Genomic DNA, 19,484 nt, shown 5'->3' on the forward strand with positions numbered 1-19,484 from the left:
GAGTGCTGCAAAAAAAAATTATATATTTTTAAAAAATGAATAAAAATGGTGGATGATGGATAATTTTTCTTCCTTTTGTTCAACTCTTCGGTTGACCAAAAAGTAGCGTCACCAGTTTCCATGTTTGGGGCAAAGTTATTTAGAATCAATATTCTCCACGTTATGCGAGGAAACACCATCCTGATCGTTTCTAATAAAGGGACACGACAAGACTCCCGACATTGGAGTTACAATCCTTTAACTTTAGTGCTTTCCCTACTACTCTGGTTCTTTTCTTCCCTAGCCACCACCATCCAAGGACTAAATTGTGGAGCTTTTATAGTCATCTCCAGTTGGACCTTTCATCACCGTTGTATCCCCATCATCACCCTTTCCCTCCTTATCAACATTCATGACCACTTTGGCCCATAGATTCTAATACCAATACAATGAGTTTGTTTAAGTTGATCTCCAAGGCAATTCTCACAAACTTCCCTTTTGAATCTAATTCAGTATTATAATTTATTTTGAGCACATTTCTTATGACTTGACCAAGGAATCTGAGAATTCTCTTATGATAGTAATGGAGAAGCATTCCCAGAAATCGGAAGACAAGCAACAATATAGTCGATTTTTCCATTCGAGCTATCGAATTGAGGTGACCAAACTTGAACGGTACAAAATCTTCCAGGGCCCTTGAGTTAAAGCAAATTGCGCGTCGTTATGATGAGGCTGGAGAGCCATGTAAGATAACAAGGGTGACAAAACCAAATTCCAAGTATCAAGGATGAGGTCTAGACATGTGACATGGGCATGCAGGATGTGAAAGTCATGCATGCAAGGGAGTAAGAACTGAAGCAATATTCATAGTTATCGACGTAAAGTAGACGTTGGAGGATTCATAGCTTGTTTAGTTGCTGCATTTAAATTATCTTGTGCTACTTGTTTTGTTGAACGAGTTAATAGCTAGGTAGTTGCATTTGTTTTGTATTATGTTATTTGCTTAGTGGACGTACTATGAGCCTCTATTTTCGGTTGTATATCAGAGTAGTGGGTTGTGATTAAATGTATAAATATGCTCTCGAGTTCAATAATAAGTCGGTCAGCAAATTATCTAAATATTATCTTGTGGTTTATTCTCATCCAAAGAGAATCATACGCATTGTATAAGTGTAGTTCTGACTGGGACCTATCAATTGGTATCAGAGTTGTGTTATCTTGTTCAAAAACTTTGTTGTTCTCATGACAACTAACAAAGAAAGGATTGAAAATTTAGAAGCGAGGCTTAGCGAACTTCAAGATCAAATGCAACAAATGGAGATTGGCATTAATGACAAACTACATTAGCTCGAGGAGACCATCAATCGTATGTCTGAGGCTTTCTTTTCAAACAAAGAAAGGTCCAGCCATAACGTCAATAATCACCCTAGCCATTCTTACAAGGAGAATACTAAGGAGGAAGCTGGTGGAAGCCGTATGATTTTCTCATAAAAAATGGCTAAGCTTGAATTTCCAAGGTACACTGGAGATGATCCTACGAAGTGGTTTAACAAAGTTTCCCAATTTTTTGAATACCAGGGAACAAAGGAGGCACAAAAGGTTGCATTGGCATCTTTTTCACCTTGAAGGTGAAGCCAACCAATGGTGGTAATAGCTGCACAAAGCCTATAAAGAGGAGGGAAGAACGGTGACATGGAGAGATTTTGAAGAAGAATTGTGGGCACATTTCGGACCTACTAATTGTGAAGATTTTGATGAAGCTCTGTCCAGGGTGAGATAGGTAGGCACCTTACGTGATTATCAACCGGAGTTTGAGAGATTGGGCAATCGAGTTCATGGTTGGACACAAAAAGCTTTAATTGGAACTTTCATGGGAGGTCTTAATCCCGAGATATCTGATGACATTAGGATGTTCAAGCCAAAGACTTTGAAAGAAGCAATCAGTTTGGCACGTATGCAAGAAGACCAAGTCCAACGCAAGTTTTCTCAACCACTCCTAGTTAGTGGAACACCAACAGCATTGCATGTCCATGCACAGTCTCCATCAACCTCTAATGTCAAACACTTGACGTGGGATGAGATGCAAAGACGTCATGCCCAAGGGCTTTGTTTTAACTGCCCTGAGAAGTTTAGTGTAGGTCACAAATGTATTGGCCCTCAAATATTGTTGCTTGAAGGAAGTACTGAAGCGAGAGATATTATGTAAGAAGAAACTGAAATTGTTGCGGATGTTACCCCAACAGACCGTGCCAAACCAAAAAATTCATTCCATTCCTTATCGAATCATAGAGAAACCAATGAATCTATTTTAAAATATAGACCTTGAGGACAAGAGTCCACTTCGAGGGGAGGGTATTGATGAGGCTGGAGAGCCATGTAAGATAACAAGGGTAACAAAACCAAATTCCAAGTATCAAGGATGAGGTCTAGACGTGTGATATGGGCATGCAGGACATGAAAGTCATGCATGCAAGGGAGTAACAACCGGAGCAATATTCATAGTTATCGACTTAAAGTAGACGTTGGAGGATTAATAGCTTGTTTAGTTTCTGTATTTAAATTATCTTGTACTACTTGTTTTGTTGAACGGGTTAATAGCTAGGTAGTTGCATTTGTTTTGTATTATGTTATTTGCTTAGTGGACGTACTATAAGCCTCTATTTTCGGCTGTACATCAAAGTAGTGGGCTGTGATTAAATGTATAAATGCGCTCTCGAGTTCAATAATAAATCAGTCAGCAAATTATCTAAATACTATCTTGTGGTTTATTCTCGCCCAAAGAGAATCATACGCATTGTATAAGTGTAGTTCTGACTGGGACCTATCACGTCAACTGTTCTAAACTTGACTAGAAATAATCATTTTCCAGATCTATGACCGTAAAGGAGTCTTGCCCAAAGAGAGTCTAGGCAGTTGCATAAAACTTTGTAACCAATCTGCCTCCCTAGGAGATTAACAACAACAGTAGATTACCAAGGTTTAATAAGCCGTGCAAGAACCTCGTGGGAGAATGAGATAGATGGCAAAGTTCCATCCATTTCCATGACAACATCACCACTGTCAAAATCCAAATCGTCGTCCTTACCAACGAAATCCTCTTCCACGAACAAATGGTCCTCCATTAATTTATCTTTGATGGACATTTGCTGTGGGTTGTCACCATCGTCTCCTTCTGAGTGGAATTTGGTCTTTTTTGTGGAACCGTCATCCTCCAAGGGTGGGGGCAAAATCTTTGCAAGTTAAGAGGAAATCATTTTTTCCCGTATTGGTTGAGCCTTAATGTTCATGTATGTATTGCTCAACGATGTATCGTCTATATTACTTTCAAACTGCTAATTATTAAGTTCGTTCATTGTTAATGCACACTGGATGGGTAAATATCCTATATTATATTCAACGTAGATCGTGCTTTCTCTTGCAGGTGCTGTTATCATCTTATTAACGTAATCAACCATCTTCCAGATCAAGAATTCAAGATGCTAAAGTTGAGCGGCATCAGAAGGCAGGTTACCCTTTTTTTTTAAAAAAAAAAAAAATCTTTGGATGTCTTCTGAAGTTTCACTATAATACTTCGGCTAAAATGATAGTTATTGAATTGTTAACACTGTATAAAAACGTTCCTTTAGAGTAGCTGTTAATACCAATAATAGAAACTTTGTTTTAGTTATTTCTGTACATTCAATGTACTCCAAAGGTAAAAGAAAACATAGAGTTAAACATAATGGAAAAAAAAAGAAAATTGAAGGATTTCGTTGAAATTGTTTGTTTGGAAATTTCCCAGAAAGCTAATCCTCTTCCAGAAAACATGGATGTGCTGACTATTTCTGTGCGCCCGTGCATTTTTCAACTGTAAATATTTGTAAGCAGTGTTCTGTGGAGTGTGCACATAGCAAGATTGGATGAAGCAAAATACTCAAGCGCCAAAATATGTTCCTGTAAATTTTATATTATTGATCTCAGACAAAAAAATGAGTACATAATTTTCAAGTCAATGAAAAGTTACTCCTATTGTCCCAAGACAGTCATTTCTGCTCTCCTGCAAATACCTACAAGATTACAAACATACTGGCTTCTGAGTCCCATTTCAAAGTGACAAGTTCTATGCACATTCACCTCAGAGTTTACAACATATATAAACTTGATTTCCACAACAGGAAATCCAATCCAAGTAATTCAGTTCACAGAAATATGCTTGTTTACACTTTACCGATAATCACCTGTAATGTATTCATCTCCATCCATCGGGTCCAGTCGCCATTCACTTCCATAGTAAGAATTGGGCAGACCCAACCAAAACTTGAAAGCCTCAGCTGCTCTCTTCCTCTCTCTCCTTCTGTCTTGCCTGGCTTGTGAGGCATGCTTGCTTGTAAACATCCGGGAATGCATTTCCACATATATCTTTTTATACTTTGTTTTATTTGGCGGTATCCCGTGCTCTTCCATGCACGCCACAATTTCTAAAGCTTTCCTAAAGAAGGCAGCCCTCACACATATATCAGCCAGAGCATCCAATAGTTCTTCATCTGGTTTCAGTGGTGGAGGCAAATCAGAATCTGCATTAACACCTTCCTTTTTCACCTCACACCTTTCCTTTATTTCTTTCCAGAGTAAGAGTGCTTCTCCTGGTTTTCTAGCCAATGAAATCCCGTTTGCAAGGCTTCCGTATGTAGCCACATTAGGGTAAAAGCCATTCTCTTTCATTCTCTCAATTATTCTCTTTGCTTCTTCAACCAATCCCATTCTACAATATCCTTCGACCAACATATTCCAAGCAACTATGTCAACTTTCACTCTCGGATCTCTAAGCATCTCATCAAACACCTTATTAGCCAACTTCGGTTGACTTGACAATGCAAAAGCTTTCATCAAAGTAGTATAACTGATCTTGGTGGGAGCAATTCCCCTAGCACGCATTTCATTGAAGAATGTAAGAGCTCCAGCACTATCATCAATCAGTATAAATCCATCAATCAAAATATTATATGAAACCACATCAGGCTCAATCTTTGCATCATCAGCCATTTCTCGAAGCAACTCTTTTGCTTTGTCAATCTGCAACTGCTGGCAATAACCCTTGAGCAGAATATTGTAAGTAATACGATTTGCAGGTACACCAATTCTAGTCATTTCAGCTAGCACTTGACGAGCCCTATCCATTGATCCCGCCTTCACAAGAGCAGAAACAACAGTTGTGTATGTAACATGATCGGGGTGACTAGCATCATCCTCCTGTCGTCTCATCGCCCCCAACATTCTAACCGTATCACTCACACGACCTTCATTCATGTAACCCTTCATTAGAGTCGTGTAGATCCTCGAATTAGGAGCAAAAGTTTTTGGTAACAACGGAGGCTCACTACTGGGATTAATCGAGTTTGGAAGCAACTTCTCAAACACTTCATCATCATCATCTCCCTCATTTTCACTCGAATAATCTTCCAAATCCAGTTCCCGAATAATCTTGCATAAATCTCTCCTCCCTTCCCTCATCGCTTGGACAATACTCTCAGCTATTTCTAAATCACCAAACCCAACATAAGCCGCAACAAGAGACTGGAACGTAGTCATACACAAAGGGATTCCCATTTCAAGAATCCTCTCCAATAAAAACACAAGCAAATGTTTCCTACGGGCTCTAGCACAGAGCTTAATCATGACATTATAAGTCAACACATCAGGCTTAGCACCAAACTCATGCATTTGATCAAATAGTTGCAAAAACTTCTTAGGCTTACCCAAATTAGCACAAGCATTTAACACAGCATTGTAAGCTGCCGTGTCGGGTTTCGAGTCAGAAACAATATCCGGATCCGAGAATTTGCGGACCCGTTTTACGACGACCTCAAAGAGCTTAACGGACTCGACGGGACCGTCATCCCCGGAGGCGGCGAGGCGGCTGACGACGGTGCTCCAGGCCTTGACATGGGGGAGGTACCCAGAGCGGAGCATGGACTTGATAACGGAAGTGGCGTAGAGGGTGTGACCGGACTTGGCGGCGGATACGGCGAGGAGGCCGAGGGAGTTGCAGTCGAGACGGTGGAGCTGGCGGTCATGGCGAAGGCGCGTGACGATGGACTGGGCGCGTGAGAGGCTTAAGGTAGTGTTTTGGTAAGAGAGTTGAGAAACTAAGCGGCTAAGGCAAGTGGGGTTCGGAAGGTAAGTGGATTGGGTGTATTTAATCCAAGCTTCTTCGGTTTTCCGTTGGCGAAGAAGTGTCAGTAATATTTTTTGGTCATCATTTGTGTTGTTATTTGAATTTGATGATGGGTTAGTGGTGGTGAGAGAAAGGTCAGTAGTGGCTTGCACGCGAAATGGGCGCGTGGGAGGATAAGGTGGTGTTGGTGGTGGTGGTGAGACACAGTGTGGTGAGAGAGCGTGGTGGGTTAGGCTCGAGGGGAAAAGATTTGATGGAAGAATTGTGTTCATGGCTGAGCCATTTGTGACGGCCTAAGAGTGAGAGTAAGCTTATTGTTTTCTAATTCTTGTTCATTTTTGTTTAGGGTAATTTTCAGGGACCTCCCCTGAGGTTTGGTGTATTTACACATATATAGAATGTATGGATGTAATTACAGACACCACCCCTGCCGTTAATTATAAGTTAGATTGACCGTTAGGAGACTCTTAAAATTACTATAATATCCTTCCCACCAAAATAATAAATTGATAAATAAAGCTTTGACAACTGACGGGTAATAAGTTTGGCTGAAATCACACGACATCAGAAAAAGACCAAAATACCAATCAATGTAAAGTAGTTGACATTGCTTATTATAAAAAAACTCTTCAAAATCAAATGAAGCTACCATTATTATCGTTGTAAATAAATGTTAATAATTTGAACAGCGACAACAGCTATAAATGGAGGCTTTTGTAGGTAAATAAATCATCAAAACACAATTTATTCTTCATCTTCTACTTAAGAAATCTTTGTATTTGTTTCAATAATATCATCCATTCAAATCATCAATAGAAGCATGCAACATAATCAAGATCAAACAGTGTCTCAACCATATGGATTTTCTAAGCTCAAACACATCCAGTTAATCAAACATACAACAAATGAGCCATGGCAAAATGACATAAACTCTCACTTCCTTAGCATGTCTTATAGGCTTGTCAAAGCAAACATTCTTGACATTGACATCCTGCCACATCTTTTTTAAGCTGGTGTATTACTCTGGAATTATTGTTGCTACATCAATCTCATCTCCAGCTACCACAGCCCGATCTCCATGTAAACATGGCTGCAAGTTATAAACAACAGCATATCGTAAGTAACAAAAAACCATTAATAAATTAAAATATGCTACATGAAAGTTTAAAGAAAATTATACCATCAATAATAATCATTTCAAGATGAGAACATCAAACAAGATTACGATATGGACTAAGCTGGTTTGAGTTTAAGTTTTAGAGGCCAAAACACTTCAAACTCTGTGTGTAGTCGACAAATTTGGAATTGATATGTACAACTCTTTCTATGTGTAAAAGCAAATAATTGTCTTAATATATGAGAATGAAAATACTATTGGTGACGAAAGCTTCCTAACATTACATGCTCTTATGAGCTCAAAATTTTTAACGATACATGCCACAAAGGAAGAGAATTGATATTACCAGCCTTTTCAAAGCCATGGCACCATGCTGCCTAAGTATTGAAAATTACAAGCTGGCACAACCATTGAAACTCCCAAACCCAATTTAAAGTTCAAGGATTAGAAAAAAAAAATCAACATCGCTAATTCTAATTCTATGAGGCCTAAGATCCATCAGCTATGTTACTATCCGGATGAACAAAAACATTTGAAAGAGATGGAGATGTCTCATCATGGAAGAAAAAGAATTAATGGAATTAAAAGAAGAAAATAAAAAGGAAGAGATGGAAATGCAGATCTAGGTGAGCAATGGATATCGTTTGGCTAGTTTTTCTCTTCTCCAACACCAACTTGTTTAACCAGACAAAATTAATAGAACAACAAATTAAAGCTGTGTTTTAAAAGATATATTCTAAAAGCAAATTTGATATACTTCCAACTCCAAATAGATCAAGATAAGATGAAAGTATCACAGTGATTATAATCTTTTTTTTTTTTTTGAATGAGAACATCAGATTGTAATAATACTTTCTGCTTGCATTTCCATAAATTAGTTCCTCATTTGCAACCTATGTGCTACCAACATGACAGCTTATAATAATAAAATGATTAAGCATTAAATCGGCATAATAAAGATTTGAAGAACCTTGTTATGGCTATGAAATAGCTTTTCCATCAATGGAAAACAAAATAAATTTAAATTGGAAAGCTGCGTAAGATTGATTTGGCTAAGGAACTGTAGAATTAAATGATTTGTTTCTTGAGTGTTTCTTTTTTCTTTTTCTTTCTTTTGATATTAATATTTTATTTTACATATAAAATACACGAAAGAATTACAAGATGTCTCTGTTAATGTTTTGTTTGTTGCATAGAGTGATTCCCAAAGCTCTCATGCCTCATAAGGTATTGTTGTTATATCTATCTATCTCCTCTACTGCATGTGTGTGTGTAATTGTGTATATGCTTTCTTTTATTCCATTAGTAGAATATTACCAAGTATCAAAGCAATTAGTTAACAAAACCCTTACTTAATTTGCAGATATCAGGAGAAAGCCAATCATAGATAATATGCTACATAAAAGGTTTGCATATGAGAGAATTTCAACCCTGTATGTTTTCTTTTGGAAAAATTTAACAGTTTTTCAATAACTTATTGCAATGACTCTTATATGGATGCTTTCATAGAAAGTACTTTCATCCAAAACAGCTTCTGTAAAATCGCCATCTAGATTTAAACATATAAATTCAGCACAGATTTTTGCCAAAAAAATACAAACACATAAACACATAATAACTGCTCTTCAATTCTAAAGACGAAAAACACAGTGAATATTTAAAATTAAAAAAATAAAAGAAAAATAAAAAAAGATGAACAACAATCAAAACAACAACTTACTATAATTGACTAACAGAAAAAGAAATCAGAGACCACACTTGTCGAGATCTACATGCATAAAAAAAAATCAAAATTCGAAAGCCCATTTTCATTTGTAAGTAATTCAGAATCAACCCATTCTTAAAAAAAAAATAATCAACAAAATAATCAACTGCATCTTATTTGCATCTTCGAACTGTCACAAATGAGGACTAACCTCTTTCTCGCTCCAATTCCAGTCGCGGCTGAAGCCATTCACCGCCAGTACTCACTTCGTGGAAGTCTTGGGCCACCACTCGAACTCATCTCGTTCATAACAGAAGCTGAACTCTCCTTCAATTTGATAAAGTTTTGGGCAAAAGGAGCTGCTTCTTGATAGCTTTAGAAAGCAGAAATTGATGTTGGATTTTGCTTATGTGAAAGATAAAGGGAAGATTTTTGCTTTCTTTTGTCCATCAAGTATCGCAAAGCACTGGACAAGAGATTGTAACAGTCAATATTTCCCGGACATCAACAAATTTTCAGCTTAAATTTTGAATTATTTTAAAATTTAAATATGATTTTACGTATTTACCCTTCTATGCTGCATTATACATATTTTTATACTAACGGCAGGGGTGGTGTCTGTAATTACATCAATACATTCTATCTATGTGTAAATACACCAAACCTCAGGAGAGGTCCCTAAAAATTACCCTTTTTGTTTATAACTTTTATCAATTCGGTTGGAGGTGGGGGAATGCACTACGTGGACTGGATACTGTCCTCTTGCCTTGCCTGTTCTGTTACAAAATTCAGCTAAATAAATAAAGTTCCCACTTGAACTGTAGTTTTCAATATTACCAAGTACTAAAATTTGTTATTTATTATATTGTATTTCTAACATTTTATGTATTAAACTCTTAGTCTATTACATATTACATAATTATTTTTATATTAAATAGTTTTTACTTAATTAAAAAATCATTTTATAATTAATAAAAAAGTCTAATCCCTACCCGAGCCCGGCACAAGAATTGTATTTTGGCGTTTTTTTTTAAATTTAAATTAACTTTATTTTTTATTTATAAATTAAAAAGACTAAACTAAATCCGGACTTTTTCACTGAGCCTTTATCTAGGCTCAACCTATGCGGATTTTATAATTTTCGAGCCCATACCCAGGCCCAAGCTGGCCAGAGCTTTTTCGCCAACCTTACTTATGGAAAATTGGGCCGGGCTTACCCATGTAATTGGTAACAGGCCCAACTTCTCCAAAAGCCCTTTCAGACTTGAACGAGCTGGGGCACACGAAGGAAATAATGAAAACGAGAAGTCTATTAACTATTTAAACAACCATTAAACAAAAGAGTAGCTGCAGGGCAGGGAACTAAAAAAGTGAACACTAAATTATATGTGAAAGATGTCTGTACAGAGATTTGTACAAGAAATGTAAGAAAGAACTGCATCCCCATCTATCTGATATCCCACTGTTTCTTCCTCTAAAGCATATCTCGACTTAACCACCAAAACAACTTCCTGAACTTTCACTTATATACAGAATCCCACACAAATGAATTAGTTAAGAGCTTCCTTTTGCTTAGCGACAATCAGCTCCCTCAGCAACCATCAATAAAAACCACTGCTATTATCATTACCTTGTTATCTACACCAGCACCTATTTCTATTAATTACAAATTCACATTTTGTGTACCTGTGAAATGTGAATGGCTATGAGAGGTGAAATGAGCCCTGTCCCTCAGTTATAGCATACAGGAGTTTCTCTTTCATCATCTCCTGGGGGAAAAAAAAAATCATCAGAATTGGCATAGTTTTTACCCACTGGAGAAATCCCATGTAGAGGAAAACCTTAGACAAGTCAAATCCATGCACAAAGGAAAGAAAGGTTACTTTCGATGAATAAGGTGGCAGCTTAAGATAATTGGCACATGTCATCACACTGGGTAAATCTGCATGGGCACAGTTGCTACAATGCTGCAGAAGTTAAGAAAAGAAAAAGAAAAAATGAGAAACAGTGGTAGCTAAAAGTAAGTTCAAAACATGCAGAGGAAAAAGAGGCATTTGCGGGCCCTCAAACCTTTCGGACTATTGTCAATTTTGGATTTAGTGATGCCAAACCTCCAGGAGGAAGCCTAGGTGCACCCGTCACAAACTGCAGAAAAGCCCGTCTCTGATCGTAGTCAAACTCCCGTATTATTTCTAATAACTGACATTCAGAAGAGTAAGAGAAGACTGAAATATCATGGGATGAAAAGTTAAAACAAAAACACCAAAAAGGAGAAAATAAGCATCACTAACGTTCAAAATGGGAGGACTGCTAGCTGTGTATCCATGATCAAACTTGATATGATCCAAAAGGTCATTAAACTGCTAGAAAACAATACAACTTAGTACCAGAAGTCTGTATGCTTCCACATGGAAGGACCAACAAAATTATAGAAATACATACAGCCAAAAAGTCACGTTCTCCACAGAATAAACGCTCGAGCTCCTCTTCAGTGAAAATCTTAAGATGTTCAATAGGGAAAACCTGAAGAATCAAGTTAAAAATAAAATTAATACAATATCAATCACAAAACAGAACATTCATCGAGAAATTGTTATGGATATAAATTTCCACTAAAAGTAACACGATGATAATAGGGATATGCCATTTCAATCAAAGAAAACTTATGACTATCTTTGAAGTAATATATTCACATATCAAAATCAAATCCTATTCTAGATAATAAATCCATCAAAGGAAAACCTTGAAAGGAAGAATATCCTTCTGCTTTTGCAGAAAGAACAGAACCCTCAACTAAGCTCACTCACTCAATGATATTCTCACATATTTTCTTCAACAGCATTCCACCCAAATAAACAGTCGTTAAGCGATATCTACAGTTTGTGAAGGCTGAAAAACAAATACATTATCCAAATCAAACCAACTTATGAACAGGAGAGTTGTCATAAAAGATAGGTGGCTTTTCTTTGGTCTATGTCACTCTCACAAGCTATCTAACCATCTTTTCATGATCACAAAGTTGAAGAAAAGAACAATATGCAAATTATAATTTATAAGCACCATACAACATCTACACACACATACCATCAACTACCATCAGGTTTCTTTTTAACTTGTGAAACCCAAACATTTTCCCAGGAAATTGCTAAACATGTTCCACTCTTTCTCTTAGGGTAACAACACATTGAAGAAAGTAGTAGAATGTAACCAGGATAATCAACGTTGATGAAGTGTGAAATATCACATACTTGACAAAATCCAGACTTGAAAGCTTCCATTTGTCTGAATATTCCAGTATGTATCGTAGCATCCACAACAAGTTCTGCGTAATCCTCCAAGTTGTTCATATTCACCTGCAAAGTTGACAATCAATAAATTCATTTGAGTTTCAATATATTAACTAATAGAGCTGAGGAAAAACAGATGTAATTACAGTATACGATTCCTTACCATTTTATGATCAGGCCCAAAAGTGAGAACATAATCAGGGTACCCAGGTAGTGTAAAATCGAGACAGAGATCCTCAACTCGGGTATTCCGAAAACATGATTCAAGGCCAAACATTGACCTTTCTTCAGAAGTTGATTCCAAATGTTTTTTTCTATTAGCAATGGCCTGAAACTCCAGCAGAGTCCTACCAAGCTCAGGGTCAAATGATTGGATGTCATACAAACTAAGTTCCTGTAGCAAACGAGTTTGCTTAAGTAGCAATTCAACTAGCATAAAAAATCAAACTTTCGCCACAAGTCGACATAAGTATTACTCTAAATCTGAGACAGAAAAAGTACCTTTCCAAGAATGAGCTTATAAAAGGCTTTGGAGAAAGGCAGATCCAAGACCCTTCCATCTTGAAGAGCCTTTGCCACAACTTGACCCAAAAGAACAAACTTTTTTAATACATCTGAGAACTGTATCCCATATGATGTATCTACGGCAGATGACCAGGGACGGGGAAACAGACCAAAAGGAGACATTACAATATCAGAATTCCCAATTTCCAAGCTTTTCCTGACAGTTACTGAACTGTGATCATCTCTCCACATGCCCATACCAGACTTCTGAAACTCTTGACTGACAAGAGTATAAAACTCTAATGTAGGACCAAGACCAGAACCAACTTCTTCATCATATTCCACTTCGACAAGTGTTCTATTACAAGCATGCTGATCCATCATTTGTGTGGCAGACTCCAGAATCCGGTTCCGGCACACTAAAAACTTCTTCCGCGGCAAGCCAACAGCAGCTGATCGCCTGTCAGTAGGGGCACCTGAGTTACTGCGATATAATGGATGAGGCTGAACCTGTCGTGGAGCAAATGCTGCTAACTGAAAATACTTGCACCTTGCTTCAAAACTAAACAAGAATGGGCATGAAGCCATTAACTGATTACACCATGACGGCACACCACCAGTTGAAACAGCCGCACTGTCGCGCATCTGTTGTTCTAGTTTTTCTGTCAACTTACTATTCACAAAATCATTCTGTCGCAATGAGTGAACTGCTACCTTCAGGTCATCCAAGTTATCAAATCTGCCTTCAGCATATGCACGTATTCTCTCATGAGATATCAAATGACATGTTAACCTGTTCATGCCTTCCAAACTCTTAAGTAGGAACAATATATCATAAATAGGACTTGAATTATCCAACTCAAAGGCCAGTTGACAAGCAAACAAGCTGGAGAAAAATGAAGCACAATGCAAACGTGCCTCATCTCCATCTGATACAGAGGACATTGGATGCAAATGGACACATTTTTTAGGATCATTGCATTTAGATTCCATGGTTCTTCTATAAATTATTGTGTATACTTGGCTCCACAATTTTGCCCCGGCAATAACTTCACCATCTGTTTTTATTTGCTTTTGAAGAATTGCCTGATACAATGTTAATGTCCGCTCCAGCTTTTGCCCGTCTAGGTCAAACGTAAGTTTGATCTTACAATCCTGAAAAATAAAACATAATGGCAATGTAAGGCATGTAAGGATTTCAATCTGATTAAAAAAAGAATAGCACTCAATTTGTGAAGGAGAAGAGAACAATATGAATATCTAAAACAACAATGTAGATAAACAGCTTGTACAAAACATACAAATGGCAGCTTAGCAAGGCTGCAACTGAAACACAACTTAATATTATATGCTAAGTTTGTACTCCAGTAAAAATATAGTTCATAAATAACAAGTGTTGCACCCAAAAAAATAAAACAATGCAGAAAGTAGCAAATAACAAATCTTTAAGTTAGTTAACCAAGTACTATGAACTACCTGCATCTTCGGAACACCAGAGGTAGAGGATATGCTATCATGCTTCACAGGAGTTAATACAGCAGAAGTGCTCTCATGTTCCATAGATTCTGAACTTTCCCCTAGGATAGATTTGGAATTTGATGACAAATGAAGAGGTTGGCCGTTCATTTGATCCATCAGGCAATCTGATTCTACATCTTTGGATTCTTTGATAGTAACTTTAGGCCACAGATATCCTTCAATAGCTTCCAAAGAAGAAAAAGGATCAACAGTCAAAAGATCTTCTGAGAAATCAGATAAGCATGTCTCCCCATCTCCCCTCACAAAACGAACCCTGAGACATGGATGTGATATGCAGCGTCCATATGGAACAGTAGCATATGAACTTCTCAGCTTGAATGAATGACTCAAAATAACAGGGAAATTTTCTAAAGACGACAATGCACTTTGTAATTTCTGTATCAGAGCTGACACCAGTGAGTCCTCAGAGAGATTGTCTGAATAAGGCAAAAGTAGTCTTGCAAGCACCTCAAATCGTTTTTCTACTACAAATAAATCACTATGTGGAATATGAAGCTCCGCGTTGTCTCTCAGATACAATCCATTTGTCAGGTATGTAACCAACGATTTGACAATTCCACTCTCGATGAACTCAAAAGTGGAAACCGGTTCTCTTCCATTAAGCTTTTCCATAATCTGATGTAAAATACAATAAAATTTCTCTTCATCCCGTGCATGAGCTTCATTATTAGTGCACACATTCATCAAATCGGTCAAAGCAGCAGAAAAACTTCTAAGGTCTTGAAGAATATCAGTCAGTCCTTTATCAGAGCCAAATAATTCTGGTGAGAAGTATTTGGTTATAATGCTCTTTGCAAGATTATGAACAGAATCTTTATCAAGCTTGCAAGATTGTTTTTCTGAAGCTGAAGAAGACAGACCAGTATCAAAAGCATTACATAAGCATCTCAGAACCTCCCTTCCAGCACACTTCTGACTTGAGCTAGGGCAAAGCTGGATGCCACTAAATGCTGGAAATAGCTGCGAACATTTTTCTGGCGTTAATAGTGCATCAATGGCAAAAAAGACACCCTCTTTTACAAAAGAGTTTAAGAAAGTATCAGAAAGCTTTTGCAGGATCATTTCAGCAATCTCTAGAGCTAATATGACCACATGATGGTCCTTTCGAGTAAACACTCCAGCCAAAAAGCTGCCAAGATAACCAAAGAACTTCATTAGCAATAGTTGAAACATGCTCAAAATTTCCTACAGAAATGATGAGAAAGCCAAGTTCACCTCGGAATGTTGGCACTCTTAAGCAATTCAATAAGCATGTCAGATTTGCTCAAATAAACTAACTTGTTGATTACAGAGAGGCATCCGTAGCAAAAAAAGATATTTGCACCAGAATTAACCACCTGCGAAAGGGGCAAAGGATATATTATACTGGAAAAGAAAAGCAACAAGCGCTGAGCTGTAAATACCATAAAACCAACCTGGATCAACATGGGAAGTATATCCATTCCAAAGTTTTGAAGAAGATCAGGACGATCAACTAAAAATGATTGCTTATCCAACACTTGTTGCGCACACTGATCTCCAACTGAAGTAGGAAGAAGCTCATTTAGCAACTTCAAAACTTCATGTACCTGGGAAGAAACAGATCAACATCAACTCTGATCGTTTTTGAGGGTATTAAAATAATTCAATTTACTAGCATAATCAATCTAAATTCATAGAAACTTAGATGGAAAAAATTACTAAGTAGCAAACCCTGTTTTATGAATGCTAAACTAAGGATGAACTTAAAACCCCCCTAACACATTGTAGTCTCCAGACACATGCACTGCAAATTGAATGCGAATATTGAAATTGCCTAGTACATCATTAGACCTACTCTATCCTTTTCTCAATTATTTGTTTCTTCTTTTGCTACTGAATTTCAAAAAATTGGTAATCCCAAGTGATAGGAGCGACCATATTACAATAACCCATGTTGGTTAAAATGCAAATCAAGCACATAGACCCAAAAAAAAAAAAAAAAAAAAAAAAAAGGAAAAAGCAATCAACCAGATAAACATGCCACTAGAGCAAGCATATTGAAAGGTCTAAGGTGTAACCTGATTGCAATGACCATCAACCATATGAGGAGAAGACATTCCATGTGAGAGGTCATAAGTTGATAAAATATCCTTCAATATCCTGCCAATATTAAGCTCGTATAACATTTTGAAAGCTACAATTGAACCAGAAGAAATTTTGACAAGTAACCCAATCAAACCCTGCCAACCAGAACTGTAAAGTGTCAATAATTCTAGGGCAGGAAATCTAAAGAGAACAAGAAAGTTTTATCTTACAAAACAACTAAGAAAATTTCACATACATAGTAAATTGGCTGGGATAGAGTAGTTCGGCTATTCAAGTTTAAGAGATGCGTGGTCTGATTAATCAGCCCATGGCTACAGAGTTCATCCAGCATCTGAGAAGATTGACTTAATTGCTCTGCTATTTTTATCAAACAAATGGCTACACTCTCAACCAGCTGAAAAAAATTCAAACAGAGATTTGTGTTAGTAGGTCAATAAATATCGGAATAGATAAATCTACGGAAGCAATAATCTCAGAGAGCAAAATACCAATCAATACCTACCTGTCGATCCTCGTACTGAAGAAGATTGCTCAATATGGGAACAGCCTCCATTAAATGTGACGGACATTCTGAAGGAAGTTTCTTACATATGTTGGCTACAGTGGAAAGTGCAACTCTCTATTGCAGATTAAAGGAAAAGTTAAAAGCCTTATCTCAAAGAAATTGAAACCATAAGGCAATGCTAGCTAAAATTAACATCTATTCATTCTCAAATAATTGGATTTTCATTTACCTGTATACTAGTCGAGAAGAAATCAATATAAGTTAAAGCAGCCATAATAGCCCCACCCTCTAAGCAAGCATGTGGTTGATCCCGGGAAATTTTCTCCAATGCTTGCAAACACTACATAAAAAGAAAGTTACAGCCTCAATAAATTGACTTATATTAAAAAATAAGATGAATCAAAAGCAGACAAATTAACTACGAAACAAAGAATACCTGCTCAGCTACATCCAAGTACTCAATCGCCTTTAATCTTTGACAAAGAGCAGGAACTGCATCGTGTCGAACAAGCAGACCCGATGATCGAGGAAATATATCACATAAATATGTTATAGCTCTAACAGCCAATAACATTATATCTGGATTAGTCTCATGCCTTGCCAGCTTTACAAGAACTGGGGACAACGAGTCTGCCATCATGCTAGAAAGTGAATCCTCCATAGCAAATGACAACACTTCACAAAGCTCAGTCAGTGAAGTTATTTGCCTAGAAGGATCAGTATCTTCACTCAAACACGCCAAAATACTCCTCAATTTCCCATGATCACTAGAGGATCTTCTCCTCTGTAACTCCCTGAGACCTCTGTGTCTTGGTTCTGCATCATCAGAATCACACGAACCATACCCTGCATCTTTTTCAGGTTCTTCTTCAGATCGGCTTGAAGCAGAAGCAGAAGAAGAAGTATCCATATCATTATGATGGGTTTCAGGAGTGGAGTTTGTGGAATTCAAGTGAGTTTGGACTGATGAGTTAGATGTGCTAGGCCGAAAGTCCAATGAACTACAAGCTCTTTTATCATCCGGCAAATCAACAGCCATTTCCATGCGCTTTTGTCCACGATTTCCCATTTGTCACCAAATCAATCTCTTTGGTTAATCACCACCCAATTCCCATGAAACATTCACCCCTGTAAAGTCAACATCTTCCATGTAAAAGAGCAGCCATTTTCAGGAATTTATAGACTCAAGCCAACAAGAACCACTAGCACTTAGTTCACAAACAACATAATACGGTAAAAACAGAGTAACTCAGTTACTCAAAACACCAAAACCTACATAATCATCAAAACCAAAGACCTTAAAGTTTTTCTATATAAATATTTTTTAAATACTTTACATCTGTTGCAAGTTCGGGTCCTTTTTACGAGAACAACAAAGGAAGGAGAAAAAAAAAAAAGCATAAACAAACAGATTAATTGAAAAAGAAAACACTTAATATCATTTAATCAAGAAACAAACACAACACAATCACTCTCCAAATAAACGACAGTGAATTTTGTAACTAAAAAACTAAAGTGAAGCAAACGATAATCCAAGCCAAAAAAAAAAATTTAAAAATCAAATAAATTAATCGCGAGAACCGACGATCACATTGAAATATTAGGAAGCTTTTCTTAATGTACCTAGTTGTTGCTGTTGAGTTTATCGGCCTTCGAGAGAACCGAAAACCTGAAATTCAATGGTGATAAAACTAGGGCTCTTAGTTTTGATTTTATTTTTTTCTTTCCTTTTTTTTTCCCCTATAGAAGTGTTGTTGCTACACTTTCTTTTACTTTTGACAATGATCTCTCTACAAATCTATCTCATCTATCTTTCGCTTCTCTGTGCTTTCTATTTCGTGAGAGGATCCTCACCGATTTGATTTGATTTGATTAAATTTAAGTTGGCGTATGTGATTGTGATTGTGATTGTGATTGTGATTAATGATGATGATGATGAGAACAGGGTGGGTACTGTTTATACGGGAGGGATACATACATGGGAGGCTGTTTGTTTCTGTAGCGGATTTAGATGATTTTATTTTATGCTTCTACTAATGGCGGTAGGGCTTCTCTGCTTCGCGGGTGTATTGAGGAATGATGATACAGCTTCTGATCTGATGATATGGCGTTTGCCACTATGTCATGATGATCAGTCATGATTCCGTGTTTATCTCGGTCGAGATGTGGGCCCAATGGAAAATGACTTTTCTGTTTTCTAAAATTTAATTATTATTTTTCTTTTAGATGATGAAGTTGACCTCGAGAAGGGAAACGTTTTTGTTTAGAACAAGTGCGATTGTCATTTGGAGTTTTGAACCGTCCAATTGACGAAGTATTCTTTTTTTTTTTTTTTTATTTCGTAATGATGGTAAATATTTTAGAACTTGAAGCAAAGGTTTAACTTATGTGGTAGCTAATTGGGTTTTATTAGTGTTCAAATCATGTATCCAAGCTTTAATAAATACGTGAGTAAATAAAAAAAATGATGAGTTATATATTTTTACATAAATTTATTTTACAGATGTCTTATTGGAACTAACTCTATTATTACTAATTATCTTGAGATAACAAATAAAAATATTAAATTAATAAAATAAAGATATTAAATTTAGTTACCAATTATTAGATAAATATGTACATAATAA

General features: G+C 36.9%; 2 protein-coding genes across 6 annotated transcripts; both read right to left on the bottom strand.

Annotated features, from left to right (window-relative positions):
- Positions 1–3,922: 3,922 nt before the first annotated feature.
- Positions 3,923–6,425, bottom strand: LOC18039964 (pentatricopeptide repeat-containing protein At3g09650, chloroplastic). The gene has a single exon (XM_006428815.2). It carries the CDS (start codon positions 6,403–6,405, stop codon positions 4,183–4,185), a length of 2,223 nt encoding a protein of 740 aa, XP_006428878.1. The 5' UTR covers positions 6,406–6,425; the 3' UTR covers positions 3,923–4,182.
- A 451-nt stretch (positions 6,426–6,876) lies between these two features.
- LOC18039255 (E3 ubiquitin-protein ligase UPL4) lies at positions 6,877–18,867 on the bottom strand. Of its 5 annotated transcripts, none has more exons than XR_002904941.1 (20): positions 18,481–18,867; positions 17,294–17,985; positions 17,087–17,197; positions 16,855–16,971; positions 16,588–16,746; positions 16,325–16,486; positions 15,701–15,853; positions 15,501–15,622; positions 14,223–15,414; positions 12,744–13,901; positions 12,406–12,636; positions 12,204–12,308; positions 11,398–11,478; positions 11,247–11,315; positions 11,026–11,154; positions 10,839–10,922; positions 10,642–10,724; positions 9,645–9,726; positions 9,167–9,421; positions 6,877–7,223 (listed from the first exon to the last, which is right to left on the bottom strand). XR_002904941.1 is itself a non-coding variant. In XM_006428818.2 (17 exons), the coding sequence occupies exons 2-17, from the start codon at positions 17,924–17,926 to the stop codon at positions 10,659–10,661; spliced, it is 4,572 nt and encodes a 1,523-aa protein (XP_006428881.1). In that variant the 5' UTR covers positions 17,927–17,985; positions 18,481–18,867; the 3' UTR covers positions 10,248–10,658. The 5 variants fall into 5 exon arrangements, 1 of the variants encoding a protein (XP_006428881.1); XR_002904940.1 differs by having other exon boundaries at positions 9,645–9,731; XR_002904942.1 differs by having other exon boundaries at positions 9,645–9,747.
- Positions 18,868–19,484: the final 617 nt, after the last annotated feature.

The sequence above is a fragment of the Citrus clementina genome, unplaced genomic scaffold, assembly GCF_000493195.1.
Source record: "Citrus clementina cultivar Clemenules unplaced genomic scaffold, Citrus_clementina_v1.0 scaffold_6, whole genome shotgun sequence".
Classification (NCBI taxonomy): Eukaryota; Viridiplantae; Streptophyta; class Magnoliopsida; order Sapindales; family Rutaceae; genus Citrus; species Citrus x clementina.

Bases quoted from the DNA above. Each gene is read 5' to 3' on its own strand.
- LOC18039964 (XM_006428815.2), bottom strand. From the start codon at position 6,405: ATGAACACAATTCTTCCATCAAATCTTTTCCCCTCGAGCCTAACCCAC.
- LOC18039255 (XM_006428818.2), bottom strand. From the start codon at position 17,926: ATGGGAAATCGTGGACAAAAGCGCATGGAAATGGCTGTTGATTTGCCG. The intron at 16,972-17,086 runs GTAAATGAAAAT...AATCTGCAATAG, and splicing joins TCTTCTCGACTAGTATACAG to AGAGTTGCACTTTCCACTGT. The intron at 15,623-15,700 runs GTTGGTTTTATG...CCCCTTTCGCAG, and splicing joins TACTTCCCATGTTGATCCAG to GTGGTTAATTCTGGTGCAAA.